Source organism: Geotrypetes seraphini, chromosome 9 (assembly GCF_902459505.1).
Source record: "Geotrypetes seraphini chromosome 9, aGeoSer1.1, whole genome shotgun sequence".
Classification (NCBI taxonomy): domain Eukaryota; kingdom Metazoa; phylum Chordata; class Amphibia; order Gymnophiona; family Dermophiidae; genus Geotrypetes; species Geotrypetes seraphini.
In genome coordinates, this window is record NC_047092.1 from 184177201 (window position 1) to 184196273 (window position 19073).

The window sequence follows — 19073 nt, forward strand, 5'->3', positions numbered from 1 at the left end:
ACAGAAGGAAAGAAGAGAAACAGGAAAAAAAGAAAGGGGCATGAAGAGAGAAAGAAAGAAAGGGCAGGGAGAGAGGAAGAAAAAGTTGGGGGAGGGAATGAGGTTTGGAGGAGAGGAAGCATACAGGCTGAAAGAAAGATTGGATGCACAGTCAAAAGAAGAAAGTGCAACCAGAGACTCATGAAATCACCAGACAAGGTAGGAAAAATGATTTTATTTTAAATTTAGTGATCAAAATGTGTCTGAATTTATAACTGCTGTCTATATTTTACAATATGGTCCCCTTTTACTAAACCACAATAGTGGTTTTTAGCACAGGGAGCCTATGAGCGTCCAGAGCAGCGCTGGACATTCAGCGCAGCTCCCTGCGCTAAAAACTGCTATTGTGGTTTAGTAAAAAGGGAGGGAGGTGGGTATTTGTCTATTTTTGTATGGTTGTTACTGAGGTGACAGTGCATAGAGTCATCTGCTTTGACCTCTTTGAAAAAACCCTGGAATAGGAATGATTATTAACTATTCTATGCGTACAGTGTGCGTTGTGTTTTTTAAAAATTTTATTGTTGGTAGATCATTTTAAAAGTAGTTCGCGAGTCAAAAAAGTGTGGGCACCCCTGATCTAAGGGCTCTCGGGGGATCATATGGAATCAGAATTTTGAATGTTACTAGAAGAATTTTGTATGCTATTCTGTGTTCAATGGGAAGCCAATGAGCCTTAATGAGTAGTGGGGTGACGTGGCCATTTTTTTAGCGTTGAATATAATTTCCCTCTCTCAGAAACTATCTCTGATCTAACTTTGTAACCCTTCCCTCCACAACTCTTATTGTAATCCGCTTTGAACCGAAAGGTAATAGCGGAATAGAAATCTGTAATGTAATGCAATGTAACTGTGGTATTTTGCACGATCTGTAAGTGTTTTATTTCCTTCTGGGTTCTACCTTTATAGGGAGAATTGCAGAAATCCAGGCATGAAATTATATGAATCAATTAAAATATGGATGGACACTGGATCAAGTAATTTGGAATAAAATGAAGCCATGTAGCTCCTGATGGAAAGGTTTTTAAGAAAGCTATGGGGACGGGAATGAGAAAAACAAAGGCCGAACACTTTGGACGACAGCACTGGAGAGGCTCACCTGGTGGTCTTAATGCTCCTAAACTTTTCCCTCCAACAGCTGTTTTTATTTTTAAATAATGAAAACCTCATGAACCACTTTCACTTCTCTCCTTTTTACTATGTGCGGCCATCAGCGTTCATGGATAACTATTTATTTTCGGCTGCAAAATGTACGTCGTTTCCTAATAAGAAAGGAAAGTGTAAATAAAAGGTCTGTTTGTTTTGCTTTCTCAACGCAAGTCTGGACTCCAGCGGTCATGTGCTGGCAATGAAAAGCTGATGCCTTTTGAAACATTTCAAAAATATGGATTTCTGGCAATTGTCATATTTTGTTATTGGATTTCCTGCGGGGTCATTTGCCTCTCTCTTCGATTCCACCGAGAGGGCCAGACTGAAGACAGCAGGGCAAACATAGGCTGTGGATCGTCACTTGTTGAATTGCTATCGCTGCCGCTCTTATCGCACGCAAAGCCTTGGACATGAAGTCAGTGGTTTTCCCAGGACAAGCTCAAACATCTGAGCTGAGCCTAACCTCCCTCTAAAAAGGGATCAGAGGGAAAATGAAAAAAAAAAAAGTACTCCCCGTGGGTCGTCTATTCTACGGCAGCTCACAAATCACTTTCCCGGCTCCAAATATGGGAACCAGCACAGACTCACTCAATGAAACAACTAATTTATCTAACTTTAGGAAGTGACTTAAAGCTCATTTGTTTCAGCCTGGCTGTCCAAGGTGTGATTACGAGGGGATTATTCTGGACAACTGTTTATGTGGCTGCTCATTCTCTTTGCATGAACATCGTAAATATTTGCAAAGTTAAATTTACCTAATTAAGATGAGTTTTGCTTGACATGTATAGTTTGTGAATGGTTAAACATTATTTTTTATTCTGTTATATCTCCATTGCTGTTTCATTAATGAAACAGTGGCAAACAATTCAGAACATCCGCAATCAGGCTTATTTTTCACTCAAGCAAATACGAAAGAGTAACTTCTTTATATATGCGACAGAAGTGAGGATTTTACATAAAATTATACTGTAGTGTTTTTCCAGATTCTTAGTGGTCAGGAACCTAGTGCTACATGTATGATTTGATTTCTTTCTTTCCTGGATCTAACAGTCAACCAGGAACTGTTTTGAATTACAATTTCCAAGTCCTACAGAATTAAATATAAGTGATATATAACTTTATTTTTTTTTCTTATCAAGTGGCAAGGGCTTGGAATACAACACCAGCTCATATATAAGGACAATTTAACGATAGGTTGTTTAAGAAATCTGTAAAAACTATCCCCCCTTTTTTTTCCTTACTAAGCTGTGGTAGAGGTTTCTACTGTGGCTCGGAGCGTTAAATGCGTCAGCACTGCTCCGACGCTCGTGGACTTCCTGAGTGTCGGAGCAACGTCAGAGCATTTAGGGCCAAATATCCCCATTGTAGGCGGCTAACTGCTGCCTAACCAGCCAATGGGGACACACGTTTAAAAAGAAACCACATAAAGCAGTAAAAAGTCTAATGAGCTCACAGAGCAACCTATATCGAATCCAAACAGTAATATAATATAATGTGATATACTATAATATGTGAGGAAGAGGGTCCTCAGTGTGAAGGATAAGTGATAAATTAATCACAACACTATAGTGCTCAAAAAAGGCAGAGTAGGACGCTCCGAGAGCTCCCCAGCCAGTGTAGGTTGTACCAAGCCCGGTTTCAGAGACTCTGGGTCCCTTCCTCAGGAATCGGTTAGACAGGACAGACAGCAATCATTAGGCCCTGAATCAAGTTTCAAGTTTCAAGTTTAATAAAATTTTGATTAATCGCTTTATCTGGATTCAAAGCGATATACATCATGATAAAATTACATTATTAAAATTATTACTACAATAGATAAAACAAACTCAACTTTTGACAGATGCGACAAACTGGAAACATAAGGAATTAAAGGGAGAATTTACATTGTATTAAAAGTCTGAAGAGACATATAGGGAAAGGACATGAGGAAGGGTAGGGTGATTGAAAAAAGAGAAAAAAAATGATTTCTGATTTTTTAAAAATCAAATTATAATTAATTTATAAATGCATCATTGAAAAGAAAAGTTTTCAATTTACTTTTGAATTTTTCTATATTAGTTTCTTCTCTTAGATAAATAGGGAAAGAATTCCAATTTTGGGGAGCAATAACGGAGAACATAAATTGGCGGCGCGTATTTATTATTTTTAAAGATGGGATAGATAATAAATGTTGTTCTGCAGATCTTAAAGTTCTGTTGGTAGTGTAAGGTATTAATAATTTGTGAATGAAAGCTGGAGTTTTAAAAAAAAGGGATTTAAAAGTAAGCAGACCAAGTTTGTATATTATTCTATGGGAAACTGGTAGCCAATGAGCTTCTTTAAGAAGGGGCGTTACATGGTCGAATTTTTTAGCTTTACAAATAAGTTGAATGGCACCAGCATAAGCCAGCACAAGCCAGCCTCTTTTCCTTGGCTGGCTTGTGCTGGTGCCGTTCAGCTTCTGAGGCGTCCTATACAGAATCTGGCCTTTAGTGCCCGGGGTCGTGATATAAACCTCTACCGTGGCTAAAAGCCTATTTTATTTCAGGAATTGGTTGTGGATGGATGATATTCTAGTTGAGAGTTAGATATTGCATGTAAATTGATGATATTTTATGGAACTGCTTTGAATCAATGTAATTCCTGGGTCGCTGTCCTGGTCTCTTCTAATGTAATCTGCTTTGAGCTAATTGAATACGAGAAATAAATGTAATGTAAGCCCCAGGCACAAAATTTCCCTGGCCCTTTTACCCTGTATTGTATTATTTTAATTTACTTTCTATGCTATGCTGTAATAAGCTACGCTTATCGGCTATAGCGAGCTATGCATTTTAAATAATAGTAAGAATGATAATAATAAATCATTAAACCTACCAAAATTTTTCTTCTCTGGTATCTACAGCATCCGATTCTGGTTCAGCTAAATTGACTACACATCTCATCAAGCTATGCTGGGAATGATCAAAGATTCCCATCACAAAGGGACCCTTTTGCTAGGCTGTGGTAGAAAGTGGACTTTAGAGCGTCCCAACAGGAGACATCCCCACCTGTTCAGTTCATTTTTACTGCAGCTAAAAAACAGGCCTTTCTCCTTTTTTAATTTTCACAGGCCTGCACTAATTTTTCAATTAGCCGACAGGACCATTTTAATGTGGGAGCACTTAGGAGGAAAGTCTGTAAATAGTGTCTAAAAAGATAGGTGCCCGTAATGTAGGTGCCTATCATTTGTCAATCACACTTGCGCCGTTTACAGAATTGCGCCTAAGTGGTGTCTAACTTAAAACTTAGGCGCCTATAATGTAGGCCCAGGTTTTAAAGGCCTGCATTATAGGTGCCAGTCCTAAATCCTTCTCCGCACCTAAACATGCCTACTTTGGCATTCGGCATCTACATTTTATAGAATTGGGCCTAAAAAGGTAGGTGCCTGTCACCCAATTTTTTCAATTATGAGCTTGTTAAAGCTCACAGTTGAATCCAATTTACTAATTAAGCTTTCTGCCTCTTATAGAATTTGGTTGTATGATAGTGAATGACACGGGGACAGAATTTGTCCCCATCCTCACAGATAACCACAAGAAACCATCCCATGTCATTCTTTACTGTCCATCTCAACCTCTGTCCTTCTACATAGGCATTCTTCAATTCAAGGCTTGATGGTCAATGGTTGGAAACCATCCCGTGTCATTCTTTACTGTCTATCTCAACCTCGGTCCTTCTACACCGGCATTCTTCAATGCAAGGCTTGAGGATCAGTGGTTGGAAACCATCCCGTGTCATTCTTTACTGTCTATCTCAACCTCGGTCCTTCTAAAGCAGCATTCTTCAATGCAAGGCTTGAGGATCAGTGGTTGGGAACCCTCCCGTGTCATTCTTTATTGTCCATCTCAACCTCGGTCCTTCTACACCAGCATTCTTCAATGCAAGGCTTGAGGGTCAGTGGCTTGAAACCATCCCGTGTCATTCTTTAGTGTCTATCTCAATCTCAGGCCTTCTACATCAGTGCCGGGTTTTGAAAAGCCATCTGGACCCTTGGACATGTCCTCAGAAGGAGGACATATCTGGGGAAATCCAGACATCTGGTAACCCCAGCAAGGCCATGTCCAGGGATTGGTATTCAACATCTATGTTTATGCAACCAGCTATCTCTTATGCACTTAAGTGCGGTATAGAGTACTTGGGGACTCATTTTGAAAGCACTTAGACACCTTAACCACCCAAGTGTAGCAATGAAGTCCGACTGCATAAAAGTCAGTCCTATATTTTTATAGTGTCACTCGTGCAGTTAAATGCTGAATATCAATACTTAACCATAGAAGTGCTGACTCAGCCCTTGGACTGCTCACTTAATATCAACGGATGGCCCTGAACAAGTGGTTTAACTGTCTAGGAGACATTTCTAGCGGTTAAATTGCTTTGAATAATGACCTCCATTCCTTTTAAATGCCATAGTCAGGTGTGAATATTGACCCGTATGTTTTATAACCTTCAAAAGAAGAAAATTAGAAAATTTTAAAGTGCAGTAAAATTGTCACACTTCCCAATTTTGATTCCTAATGAACTGATGACTAAGGTCTGATCATATGGATAATTTCTTTTAAAATGGACGAGGGAAGACTGCAACCCCCCCTTTATGAAGCTGCATTAGTGTTTTTTATTGACAGATGTGGCAGTAAAAGCTCCGGTTCTCATTGAAGTCCTATAAGCGCCGGACTTTTACCGCTGCAGCCAATGATTAAAAAAACGCTAATGTGGCTTCATAAAAGGAGGAGGAAAGTGTGTACATGCCTTAGGAGGATTTGGTGGGATAGATGATGATAATATAAAAATTCCTTACCATCACTGCCCTCCGATTGTCCCGATTTATACGGATTATACTTTGGCTTTGGAGCAACCACTGGTGCAAATTTCTTTGGCGACTGTTGCATAGATACAGAGATGCTGGGTGTCCCAAAAGAATGCGTTGTCTCCATCCTTGCAGTCACATGGCCAATAGGTTCCCCAGAGTTCTTTGGTGGTAGCCATGATGGGTGCGACATGATTCAGATCTAAAGTCAAAATACATGGATTCATGAAAAAAATAAAAACAAGAACAAAGCGCCAGGCTTGTAAAAACAACTGCAACTCAGCTGCCTCGTTTCAATTGGAAAAAGATTCACGTGGACATATCTTCTGAAGATCTTGACCAAGAGAAATCTTGTCTACAACATAGAACAACAGAAGAGTTCACATTACTGGGCAAATCTTTTCTGCTTAATTGTTAGTGAAACCTATTCTACACTACTGCATTTTCTCATTATTGTTAAAATAGTTCTAACAACATCCATGTAGAAAAGACCAACATTTGAGAGTACATCAAACTTTCTCATCTATGTTTTGTCTCAAAGAAACATCCAGCAGTTCTACATTTCCGGTGCCTAAGGTCCTTGCTAGCCCTATATGTTGTGTCTGTCTGTCCAAGTTAGATTGTAAGCTCTTCCGAGCAGGGACTATCTATAAATGTGAAAATGTACAGCGCAGGGTACACCTTTCAGTGTTATATAAGTGATAAGTAGGGGTAGTAGTAGACTAAAGCTCCATCAAGCCCAGTATCCTGTTTCCAAGAGTGGCCAACCCAGGTCCCAAAGAGTAGCAACATTCCAGAGCTGAGATTGTGATGTCATAATGCCTCATCCCACCAATGCCTCAGAGCCAAACTCAGCAGTGATGTCACAATGGCAGAAACTCAAAGAGTAGCAACATTCCAGAGCTGAGATTGTGATGTCATAATGTCTTATTCCACCAATGCCTGGAGCCAACCTCAGTAGTGATGTCACAATGGCTTGATTATCCTATACTTGGCTCACCTAAGAACATAAGAGTTGCCATACTGGTCCATCAATCCCAGTATCCTGTTTCCAACAGTGGCCAACTCAGGTCCCAGGTACCTGGCAGAAACCCAAAGAGTAGCAACATTCCAGAGCTGAGATTGTGATGTCATAATGCCTCATTCCACCAACGCCTAAGAGCCAACCTCATCAGTGATGTCACAATGGCTTGATTGTGACCCATCAAGCCCAGTATCCTGTCTTCAACAGTGGCCCACCTACGTCCCAAGTACCTGGCAAGATCCCATGTAATGAAATAGATGTTATGCTGCTTATCCTAGGAATAAGCAGTGGATTTCTGTTCATTTCTGCTATATTTCTATAACAAGTAGAAATGGTAAAGAAAGACCACATGGGAAAACAAAGAAGAAGTGCAGACAAGATGCAGGCTATGTTTATTATATCAATTAATGATTGCAGTTAATGTTACCATCTATACACAAACCTAGGGACTCAACACGGTCCGTGTTTCGGTTAACACGCCTTCATCAGGGGTCCTAGGTTGGCACGGTATCTAATTAAACCGCAAAGAGAAAAAGAAGAGCCTGTATGGATTGAAGGTAAACACTGATCCAAAATCTCTGTGGGAGCTGGATAAGAAGTGAAAAAAAAAAAAAAAAGACCGCATGACACTCAGATGAGGCATTAACAAAAATAAATAAAAGTTTTTAAAATGACTCATAAAAATACATAAAACTTTCCATTAAACTTCAGCATCACTCTAGCGATCAGGGTCTTTTGGGGTTTGTTTGTTTCTTTCTTTTGGGTGGGGGGAAAGTTAATGGACTATTATGACTTGTAATGTATGACCCAATTTTTGTGCATATCTCCCATCTTTTAAAACCTGTTCCAGAATCACAAGTCAAGTTGCTTTGAAGTTCACAGTGCTGGGTTCAGGTCTGTATCTCAGAAGACAACAAAGAGAGAGGGTGGAGGACGTTCCGAGAAAGGGAAACGCCAGAGAAGGAGAGAAAATGGGGGGGGGGGGGGGGAGGTAAGAGAGAAGGAAACTGAAAAAGGGAAGTAGGAAGGTGAAATCGAGATTAATAAAGGACAATCATTCTTTATTTCTGCTTCAGAAATTAGATGCACCAAAATGTCACAGGACTGGCTATGAGGTAACGTTCCAGTATGTCACTGAGAAATATGGCCCCCAAGAGAGTACCTTACGCTGCCAAAACCTATGGATAAACAGGGTCTATGCTGTCTTAAAGCACCCTGTACACCATGTTGCTTCAGTATTAGTGTGCATGCAAAGGTTTTAGCAACCCTGGTCAAATTGCAGTTTTCTATGACTAACCTCCTCTTCTAGACAAATCATGGGCTGCATACGAAGGGGTTTCGTCAGTCGTAAGGCGGAAGTCATTATGCCATTGTATAGATCCATGGTGAGACCCCACCTGGAATACTGTGTGCAATTCTGGAGGCCGCATTATCGCAAGGATGTGCTGAGACTGGAGTCGGTGCAAAGAATGGCCACCCGGATGGTCTCGGGACTCAAGGATCTTCCATACGAAGAACGGCTTGACAAATTACAGCTATACTCACTCGAGGAGCGCAGAGAGAGGGGGGACATGATCGAGACGTTCAAGTATCTTACGGGCCGCATCGAGGCGGAGGAAGATATCTTCTTTTTCAAGGGTCCCACGACAACAAGAGGGCATCCGTTGAAAATCAGGGGCGGGAAACTACGAGGTGACACCAGGAAATTCTTTTTCACTGAAAGAGTGGTTGATCGCTGGAATAGTCTTCCACTACAGGTGATTGAGGCCAGCAGCGTGCCTGATTTTAAGGCCAAATGGGATCGGCACATGGGATCTATTCACAGGGCAAAGGTAGGGGAGGGACATTAAGGTGGGCAGACTAGATGGGCCGTGGGCCCTTATCTGCCGTCTATTTCTATGTTTCTATGTTACAAAGCCACTCTAGCGGCTTGCCGCACGGGAACAACCCCGAAACCCTTAAAATCTCTATGGGCTTCGGGGCTGTTACCGCACGGCAGAGGGGGTAAGTGAACAGAAGGTGACACATCCTCTACATCAGGGGTGTCAAACTCCATCACATTAAGGGGCCACAATCCAAAATACAGGCTAAGTTGCGGGCCAGACCCCGCCCCCATAATAGTACTAATTGTAACACTATTTTTTCCATCCATTTTTCATACATACACACACACACACAATACAATCTTATTAACACGTAATGGTTAACCACAAACTTAAACTACACAAAGCACACTGTATGCTTCTCAACATTTATTCCTACCAGAACACAGATAATCCCTATGCAAATATGGGACCAAAAACTGAAAGTCCTAATATATTTTTTTTAAAACACCCTAAGATTCAAGATTCTGCATGCAGTACAACCTCCAGAGAAAAAGAAACAAATGTATTTCTTCCTGAGCAGGATGGAGCATAATGGGAGATAAGAGAGGAGAGATATCGGGGTGCTACAGAGCGACTGCAATTGTAAGTCAGTAAGAGGAGTTTAAACTGTACTCAGAAATGGACGGGGAGCCAATGAAGTGACTTGAGGAGAGGGGTAATGTGAGAATAGCGGCTCTCACGGAACATGAGTTGTGTAGCAGCATTTTGAACGAACTGAAGGGATGAGAGATGAATGCACGGGAGGCCTGAGAGAAGTGCATTGCAGTAGTCTAAACATGAGGTGATAAGAGCGTGGATAAGGCAGACAGGGTGGGGCAGATGAGTAAGGCTGTGGAGTCGCTCTCGCTTGTGGTGCAGCATCCGCCATAAGTGTTGTTTGGTACTTGAATTTGATTTCAATGCTATAGACTGCCAAGGGTGGGCAACGAGGGCTGCAATCCAGTCGGGTTGTTAGGATTTCCCCAATGAATATGCATGAGATCTATTTGCATGCACTGCTTCCCATTGTATGCAAATGGATCTCATGCATATTCATTGGGGAAATCCTAAAAACCCGACTGGATTCCGGTCCTGGAGGACCGGAGTTGTCCACCCCTGCTCTAGAGGCTCTAGGTCAGGGGTGTCAAAGTCCCTCCTCGAGGGCCGCAATCCAGTTGGGCTTTCACAATTTTCCCAATGAATATGCATGAGATCTATTTGCATGCACTGCCTCCCATTGTATGCAAATGGATCTCATGCATATTCATTGGGGAACTCCTAAAAACCCGACTGGATTCCGGTCCTGGAGGACCGGAGTTGTCCACCCCTGCTCTAGAGGCTCTAGGTCAGGGGTGTCAAAGTCCCTCCTCGAGGGCCGCAATCCAGTTGGGCTTTCACAATTTTCCCAATGAATATGCATGAGATCTATTTGCATGCACTGCCTCCCATTGTATGCAAATGGATCTCATGCATATTCATTGGGGAACTCCTAAAAACCCAACTGGATTGCGGCCCTCATTGCCTACCCCTGGAAGGCAGTTCAAAGGATTGTTCTGTTACAAAGGGACTGACTGAAAAGCGTTTTGGGTTCAGCACTGCGTAGGCTACTGCACCCTACTAGCGCTATAGCAGTGGTAGGACACAGCGTCAACTTAGCCAATTAGGTCCAGATTCTGTAACCAACGCCATTGTTGCCACTGACCGCGTGTCAATCATGCGACAGATACAGAAAGGCACTGGAAATGTAGGCCAGGATTTTCCAGGCCCACATTTCCAACGCCTACCTTTGATGGGAATTGCAGCTCCTTAGGCATTAGCCACGCCCATAGTGGCGTTAAGCGGCCTAAGGCGCCTACGGAGGTGCAATTCCAGTTTTTAGGTGTCTTAAAACTCAGTTAAAAACGTTGCTTCAATGGCGTTCTTTACTGAGCTTGGGTGCCTACTGGCTCCGGTTAGAGAATACGGGCCTTGGCGGCAATTTCTAGTCCGCAAACTGGCTAAAAAACCACAGTTAGGACAGCAAAACAGCTGTCCTAAATTTCTAAGCATTCATTTTTCGACAAAGCATATTTTGCTGCACGTACCCAGTGCATAAAGGTACATTTTTCTTACATCTTAGATAAAGTGGTGTGGAAGCTGTGTTGGCCCACTTTTAAAGGTAAAAGAAATGAAATGAAACAAACAAACAAACAAAAGATGATACCTGTTTATGGTGACCCAGACTTTGGCATGCCGACAAAGGCGCACCAACAATTCTGTGCGCAAGACGTATGCGCACCGTCGGTCCCGCCAGTTTAAAGCCGTACTGTTACTGCTGTGAGGGGTGTGTGGGGGGAACCATGTACAAGTCCTCACGCTCCCGTTGGGAGGGGGGGGCTCCTACACTGAAAAACTGCCGACCACAAAAACTGAAAGGAAAATGGAAGTTTTCAGTGTACTTGGAGGGTCCCCCCCCCAAAAAAAACCACCCCACAACAAAAGTGTGAGGGCTTGTACATGCAGGGGGGGTCTCCCCCATACCCCTTCACTGCACTAATGGTAAAGCTTTAAAGAGGCAGGACCAGTAGCGTGCATACATCTTGCACGCAATTGTCGGTGCGCCTTTGTCGGAGCGCTTTTGTCCTGCGCTCAATTCTTACCGTACCCATCGAAACTTTTTAATTAGCTTTTCAAAGCAATACAAAACTAATTTGACAGTCCCACGAGATAATGACTGAATAATGATAAGAATACAAAATCAAAAGTGTGTTGTACCTTACACTGTATGTGTACCAGAGCCTTCAATTAGCTTCCATTAAACACCAACAATGTTTGCATCTGATTTTCTAAAGGTAATTATTCATAATCAGTCAGAATTATTCATTTTTAGGAGCAAGAAAACCTCATTTGCCTATTTTAAACTTCAAAGGGATTTCCCCCTCTCTAGAAGTGATTAAGTGTTTTTATAATCACTAGTTTATAAAATCCGCCTTCATCAATTTTGTAACAAATTCAAAAATCAAACAAGTCCCAAAATCTTGCAAAATACTGTTCATTAAATGGGAGGAGAACTTTAGAGTGGTGATTATAAAATCATATAAGTGCTTCGAGAGAGGGAGAGACCCCTTTGAAGTTTCATTGTTTGAAGCCGTGAATAATTCTGACTGATTGAGAATAATTAAATCTCTTTAGAAAGGCTGATGAAATTGTTGTTCTTATTTAAGGAAAGCTAATTGAAAGCAGTGAATTGGAAGGTCATTTTCTCTGGGGGTCCCATGTGCTCAATCCGCATTAATTACAGTAGTGTACGACTAACCAATCAAAGTGGAAGACTTCATGGACCAATCCACTCTTTTCTACATGCAGTGGCGTAGCGAGGGTGAAAAGCCCTGCCCTCATCTCCGTATCCTGCTCCTTCCCCAATCCCGCCTGCCATGCGCGCCCCCCCCTTCCCTTGTACCTCTTGTAGAGGTAGTTGCTCGCGGCGGTCAACAACGTGCTCTTCGCGACCCCATCGGCTCTTCCTCAGATGTCACGTCCTATGCGCAGCACCCGGAAGTGGCATCAGCGGGAGAGCCGACGGGGTCGCAAAGAGCACATTGTCGACCGCCGCGAACAGCAACTTCAACTAAAGGTACGGGTGAAGGGAGGAGGCGGGACGGAGACGCCCTTTACCCCCTCCCTTACTATGCCACTGTTTGCATGCCACTATGCTATCTATACCAAGGGAAACACAATGGAGCAATTCTACAAAGTGGAACCTAGAGGTTGGCACCACTTACGCCTGTCAAAGAAGTTGACGGCTAAGTGATTAGGTGCCTAACTGCCTTCATGTGGACGGAGCATGAGCAGGCCATGGCTGGGTGTCCCAGCTGTGTGCAAACTTTGTAGAATTACTGTAAACCAGTGGCTCTTAAGCAGTTTGTCCACAAAGGCTTGGCATACACAATCATTTCCTGGTTGCCATGGCAGCAGAATCAGAAACGGTTCAAAGAAAAGCGACCACGATGATAAACCGTTCGGAGCTCCCCTGGGAGAACGGTATTGAAAATTGAATGAATGAATGAACACAAGGAAAGACACTTTAGAGTCCTTTCACTAAAGCTTAGGGCGTGCTAAATGCTCCAAAGCCCACTTTATCCTCGCTCTACTTCAAGTAGTGCGCGGTGGGCTTTAGTCAATCTGCCCCTGCCACATTTACTGCTCTTTCCTGCATTTTTCATTTTTTTTTAAAGCATATTTTAAGGAACAGGGTTATGCGTCTAAAATCATGAGCCAATCCGCCCAGAAGGTTAAATCTTGCCAGACAGAGCTATTTTTCCCAAAAGGAATAAAGTTCAGCTGGACATTTTAAAGACATTTGGAATTATTCTAAAGGATTCCATGCGGCTGTGTAATTTCCTTTCCTGCAAATTATTCTCTCTTTTCTATGGAAACTTCTGCGGCTCTTCTTTCTTGTTGGACTAAGGCGAGCATCTAAAGATGGTGCTGAAAGGATTTTCCCATCTCCCCACTTCCTCCATAAAAAGCGAAGCCAGCCAGCACCACCCTGTCATAAAGATAATTAGACGAGCTCTGCGTATCGTCAAGGCTCTCCCTCCAAGCAGACGTCAAACCTCATTCTACTCTGTATTTTTATTTATTATAGTGTTACGGCGGCCAAAAGCATCTCCCAATAAAGGAGAAAGCAAAATACAATATATAAAAACTGAGGAAAGAAACTGGTGAGGGGGGTCATCATTACGGAACGAAGGAAGTGGAAGACGGGTCCATGAAAAAGGAAGACAGGTCCAAGGGGAAGATAATTCGATGAGGTGCCTAATTCAATTAATACATCGGCTTCAATTTTGAGCTTTAACAAGACAAAAATGAATTGAGCGCTAGGTGCCTCTCTTCTTAGTGCGTTTCTTGCGGCGCATAATGCCAAAGTAAGGGCGTTTAGGGGCGGGGAGCGACTTAGGCACCTATAATGTAGGCCTTTGAAATCCTGGTCTGCATTACAGGTGCTTAAGTTTTAAGTTAGGTGCCAATACAGTGGCATAGTAAGGGAGGGGGGCGAGAGGGGTGGTCTGCCCTGGGCACCATGTTGGGTTATTGCAGGAAGAGGCCCGACTTATTGCAGGAAGAGGCAGCCGTGAGTGATTTCCTGCACTCGCGGCGCTCCGGCTGCTCTCTCCTGCTTCTCCCACTGCCCTCTCCTTGTCGGCGGTTCATGGTTGGAAAATACCGTGAATGACCGGGACCGCGAACCGCCGACCGCAAACGACCGGGGGAACAGTGTACTGTATATCTAAAAAACACATCTGAACATAGGTTGCATGATAGGGATGTGCTTTTATTTGAAACAATGGGGGAAATGTCATCTACATCAGTGTTCTTCAACCACCGGTCCATGGACCGGTGCCGGTCCACAGAAATTTCCTGCCAGTCCACAGGGCCAGCACATGCATCAGGCCCAAAACAGTATTCTTCAACCGCCGGTCCATGGTGCGATCTATGCGGTGTTATCTTCAAGCCAGCTCCCTCTTCCTGATTCAGTGCATAAAGCCACAGGCAGCGGCTTCTACGGGCATCCTGCGCCTGAACCGGAAGCCTTCTCTCTGACGTTGCAACGTCGGAGGGAAGGCTTCCAGATGAGGCACGGGACGTGCAAGGTGCAATTAGTACTATTATGGGGGTGGGGTCTGGGGTGGAGATTGGGTAGAGATGGGTGGGGTCTGGCCCACGACTTATCCCAGTGTTCTTCAACCGCCGGTCCACGGACCGATGCCAGTCCACAGAATAATTCTTTTATTTCTGCTGGTCCATAGGTGTAAAAAGGTTGAAAAACACTGATCTACATCATCTCATGTCACGTTTTGCCCAAAAAGAGAAGAAAAATTGTTAAGAAAGGGATGGTTAAAAAGACTAAGAATGTTATAATACCTCTGTATCATTCCATGGTGTGACCTCGTCTGGAGTACTGTGTTCAATTCTGGTCACCTTATTTCAAGAAAGATATAGTGACGCTGGGAAAGGTTCAAAGAAGAGCGACCAAGATGATAAAGGGGATGGAGCTCCTCTCCTATGAGGAAAGACTAAAACGGTTGGGGCTCTTCAGCTTGGAAAAGAGACGGCTGAGGGGAGACATGATTGAGGTCTACAAAACCCTGAGTGTAGTACCAAAGAGTGGTAAAAAAACTGACCTTAGCAATTTAGAGAATAACACAGGGACAAACGTCCCCATTCCCACGAACTCAGCCCCCATCTCGCCCAGTCCCTGTAAGCTCGGTCCCCATCCCCGCAAACTCTGTCTGTCCCATCCGCACAAGACTCAAATAGTGAGTGGTAAGAGAGGAAAAAGAGGTAGCAGACAGGTTAAACAAGTTTTTCTCGTCGGTCTTCACGAGCGAGGACACATCCAATGTACCAGAACCTGAGGAGATTATAAGTGGGGATCTAGATGAAAAGCTGGAGCAAATAGAAGTAAGCCATGAGGACGTCCTACGACAGATAGATAGATTAAAAAGCGACAAATCACCGGGCCCGGATGGAATCCACCCAAGGGTACTAAAAGAACTGAGAAAGGAAATAGCGGAAACACTCCAGCAAATATGTAATCTATCATTGAAAACTGGGGAGATCCCGGAGGACTGGAAAATAGCAAATGTCACGCCTATCTTTAAGAAAGGATCAAGAGGAGACCCGGGAAACTACAGGCCGGTGAGCTTGACTTCGGTTCCGGGTAAGATGATGGAAGCACTTATTAAGGACAGCATCTGCGAGCACATGGAAAAAAAATGGGCAGCTGAGGGAGAGCCAACATGGCTTCTGCAAGGGAAGGTCTTGCCTCACAAACTTACTACATTTCTTTGAGGGAATAAACAGCCAGATAGACAAAGGGGAACCCATAGACATAATTTACCTCGACTTCCAAAAAGCTTTCGACAAGGTACCCCACGAACGGCTGCTTAGGAAGCTGTGGAACCACGGAGTGGAGGGGGATGTATACCGATGGATTAAACACTGGTTGGCGGGCAGAAAACAGAGGGTTGGAGTGAAGGGCCAATACTCAGACTGGCAACGGGTCACGAGCGGAGTTCCGCAGGGGTCGGTGTTGGGACCGCTCCTGTTCAATATATTTATAGACGATCTGGAGACAGGGACGAAATGTGAGGTTATCAAATTTGCAGATGACACCAAACTCTGCAGCAGGGTTAGAACCACGGAAGACTGTGAAAACCTGCAAAGGGACCTAACGAAGCTGGAAGAGTGGGCCAAAAAGTGGCAGATGCGTTTTAATATAGAGAAATGCAAGGTCATGCATGTTGGGAAAAAGAACCCGATGTTCAGCTATACAATGGGGGGAACATTGCTAGATGTGAGTACCCTTGAAAGAGACCTGGGTGTGCTGGTGGATACAACAATGAAAGCATCAGCACAATGCGCAACAGCCTCAAAGAAAGCAAACAGAATGCTGGGTATCATCAAGAAGGGTATCACGACCAGGACAAAGGAAGTCATCATGCCACTGTACCGTGCAATGGTGCGCCCGCATTTGGAGTACTGTGTCCAGTATTGGTCGCCGTACCTCAAGAAGGACATAGCATTGCTTGAGGGGGTCCAGAGAAGAGCGACGAAAATGGTAAGAGGTATGGAAAACCTTTCATATGCCGACAGGCTAGAACAGCTGGGGCTGTTCTCCCTGGAAAAGAGGAGACTTAGAGGAGACATGATACAAACTTTCAAGATCCTGAAAGGCATAGATAGGGTAGACAGGGACAGATTCTTCAGACTGTGGGGAACAACAAGTACAAGGGGGCACTCGGAGAAACTGAAAGGGGATAGGTTTAGAACCAATGCCAGGAAGTTCTTCTTCACCCAGAGAGTGGTGGACACATGGAACGCACTCCCGGAGGTAGTGGTGGGGCAGAAGACACTACAGGGATTCAAAGAAGGTTTGGATAAATTCTTGAAGGAAAAGGGGATTGAGGGATACAGATAGAAGTAAGGATAGGTTTTTTTAGGGCAGGGAACACTTGACAGGTCATGAACCTGATGGGCCGCCGCGGGTGCGGACCGCTGGGTGCGATGGACCTCTGGTCTGATCCCGGTGGAGGCAACTTCTTATGTTCTTATGGTTTTATATAAAAAGAAACAAAAATTTTTTTCAGTATTAATAACTCTGTATTGTAACACCACTACAGAAGCTCATACAAACCAGTCTGAATTGACTCCCCTGTCATTAGCAGAAGCTCACAATAAACTATAAACAAAACATCTGTCATTTTATAAATCACAAATAATGCAGAACAAGGATCAACAAAACCCCCATCTCCCCTCCCCCCTCACAAATGTCCCCTCCACTATCGAAAAAACTGTACGAGCCAAATTACTATAGAATGCTACATAGAAAAATCATGCTAACAAAATACTTCAGTCACACATGGCAAGGAATAGTGTTAGAGCACAGGTGTCAAAGTCGGTCCTCGAGGGCCGGAATCCAGTCGGGTTTTCAGGATTTCCCCAATGAATATGCAGGAGATCTATGTGCATGCACTGCTTTCAATGCATATTCATTGGGGAAATCCTGAAAACCCAACTGGATTACGGCCCTCGAGGAGGGACTTTGACACCCCTGTGTTAGAGGAATGCAACCTGTGCGACTCACCCCTGGCTAGAGAGAGCCCTAAGCCAGATGGAAGCTAAAGAAGCATGGCCTGGTAGTAGGCTTTATGGTCCCTAGTGAAGAGCAAGACCCAACAACGAAGGTGACCAATTGGTGCTCAATCCCTTTTATTGTGTTAGACTCGACACGGTCGTGTTTCAGCCCGAGGAGGGCCTGCCTCAGGAGTCTTGTTCTTAAAATGTGATGGATAAGATGTACAAATTCACATACTCTTATTAGTCATTGAGTTGACATTGAACCATGAAACACCACCGCTTGTAAAAACAACGTAGACCGCACCGTTAGCAGCATACTTTGTATTTACCAGTGGCAGTGATTTTCATGGTTCAATGTCAACTCATGTGGTGTTGTAGTTTAGGAAGTATTTATTTATTTATTCAGTTTTCTATACTGTTCTCTGAGGGAAACCCAGAATGGTTTACGTAAATTTATTTAGGTACTCAAGCATTTTTCCTCATCTGTCTGTGTGGGCTCATAATCTGTCTAATGTACCTGGGGCAATTGGGGATGAAGTGATTTGTCCGGGGTCACAGGGGATTTGAACCCACAATCTCAGTGTGCTGAGGCTGTAGATTTAACCACTGTGCCACACTCTCCCCATTTAATGAAGGGTCTTGGTTCTATGGTGGCAATGGAAGCCTGACTGATTTGATTGGAGAGTAGTATATTGGTTTATTCTAGGAAATCATGTAACTGAGAGAGGACAACTTTCTCTGAAAGTTTGGCCAGGAATACTAGGCTAGCTTTTGGGCTACAGTTAGAGCAGGAAGTAGTGGGAACATTGACGTCTCTAAGCTTTGGATGTACATAAGAACAGCCTTATTGGGTCACCCCCATGGTCCATCTAGCCCAGCATTCCATCTTCATGATGGCCAATCCATGTCACAACTACCTGGCCAAAACCCAAAGAGTAGCAACATTCCATGCTACCGATCCAGGGCAAACAGTGGCTTCCCCCATGTTTGCCTCAATAACAGACTATGGACTTTCCCTCCAGGAACTTGTCCAAACCTTTTTTAAATCCAGTTATTTATTTATTTTATTTTTTAAATTTCTATACCGTTTTTATCCAAAACGGTTCACAAGGGGTTACGTACATAAAATGTTAAAAGTCTATACAAAATAAGAAAATAAAAAGAGACATTAACCACTTTTACCACATCCTCTGTCCCAGAGCTTAACTATTCCTTGAGTGAAAAAATATTTCCTCCTATTGGTTTTAAAAGTATTTCCCTGTAACTTCATCGAGTCTTTGTCATTTTTGACGGACTGAAAAACCGATCCACTTGTACCCGTTCTACTCCACTCAGGATTTTGTAGACTTCAGTCATTTCTCCATCCCCTCCCCCCCCCCTCGTCTCTTTGGCAAACTGGAGCCCTAACTTCTTTAGTCTGTCCTCATTCGAGAGGAGTTCCATCCCCTTGACCATCTTGGTCGTACCATTCATAAAAGCTTGACTAGATTCCAAATAACGTCAGAATCAGGATCAATCCACCCGTTTCAAAGCAAAAGCTGAAAATATTAGATGAA

General features: G+C 43.4%; 1 protein-coding gene across 7 annotated transcripts in view; it reads right to left on the minus strand.

Moving 5' to 3' along the window:
- LPP (LIM domain containing preferred translocation partner in lipoma) overlaps positions 1-19073 on the minus strand; it is a 715450-nt gene that overhangs the window by 253555 nt on the left and 442822 nt on the right. For all 7 annotated transcript variants that reach the window (XM_033958126.1, XM_033958131.1, XM_033958125.1 and 4 more), the window contains one exon: positions 5998-6208. In XM_033958126.1, the coding sequence (XP_033814017.1) occupies positions 5998-6199 (202 nt within the window). In that variant the 5' untranslated portion in view covers positions 6200-6208. The remainder of the gene's footprint in view (positions 1-5997; positions 6209-19073) is intronic.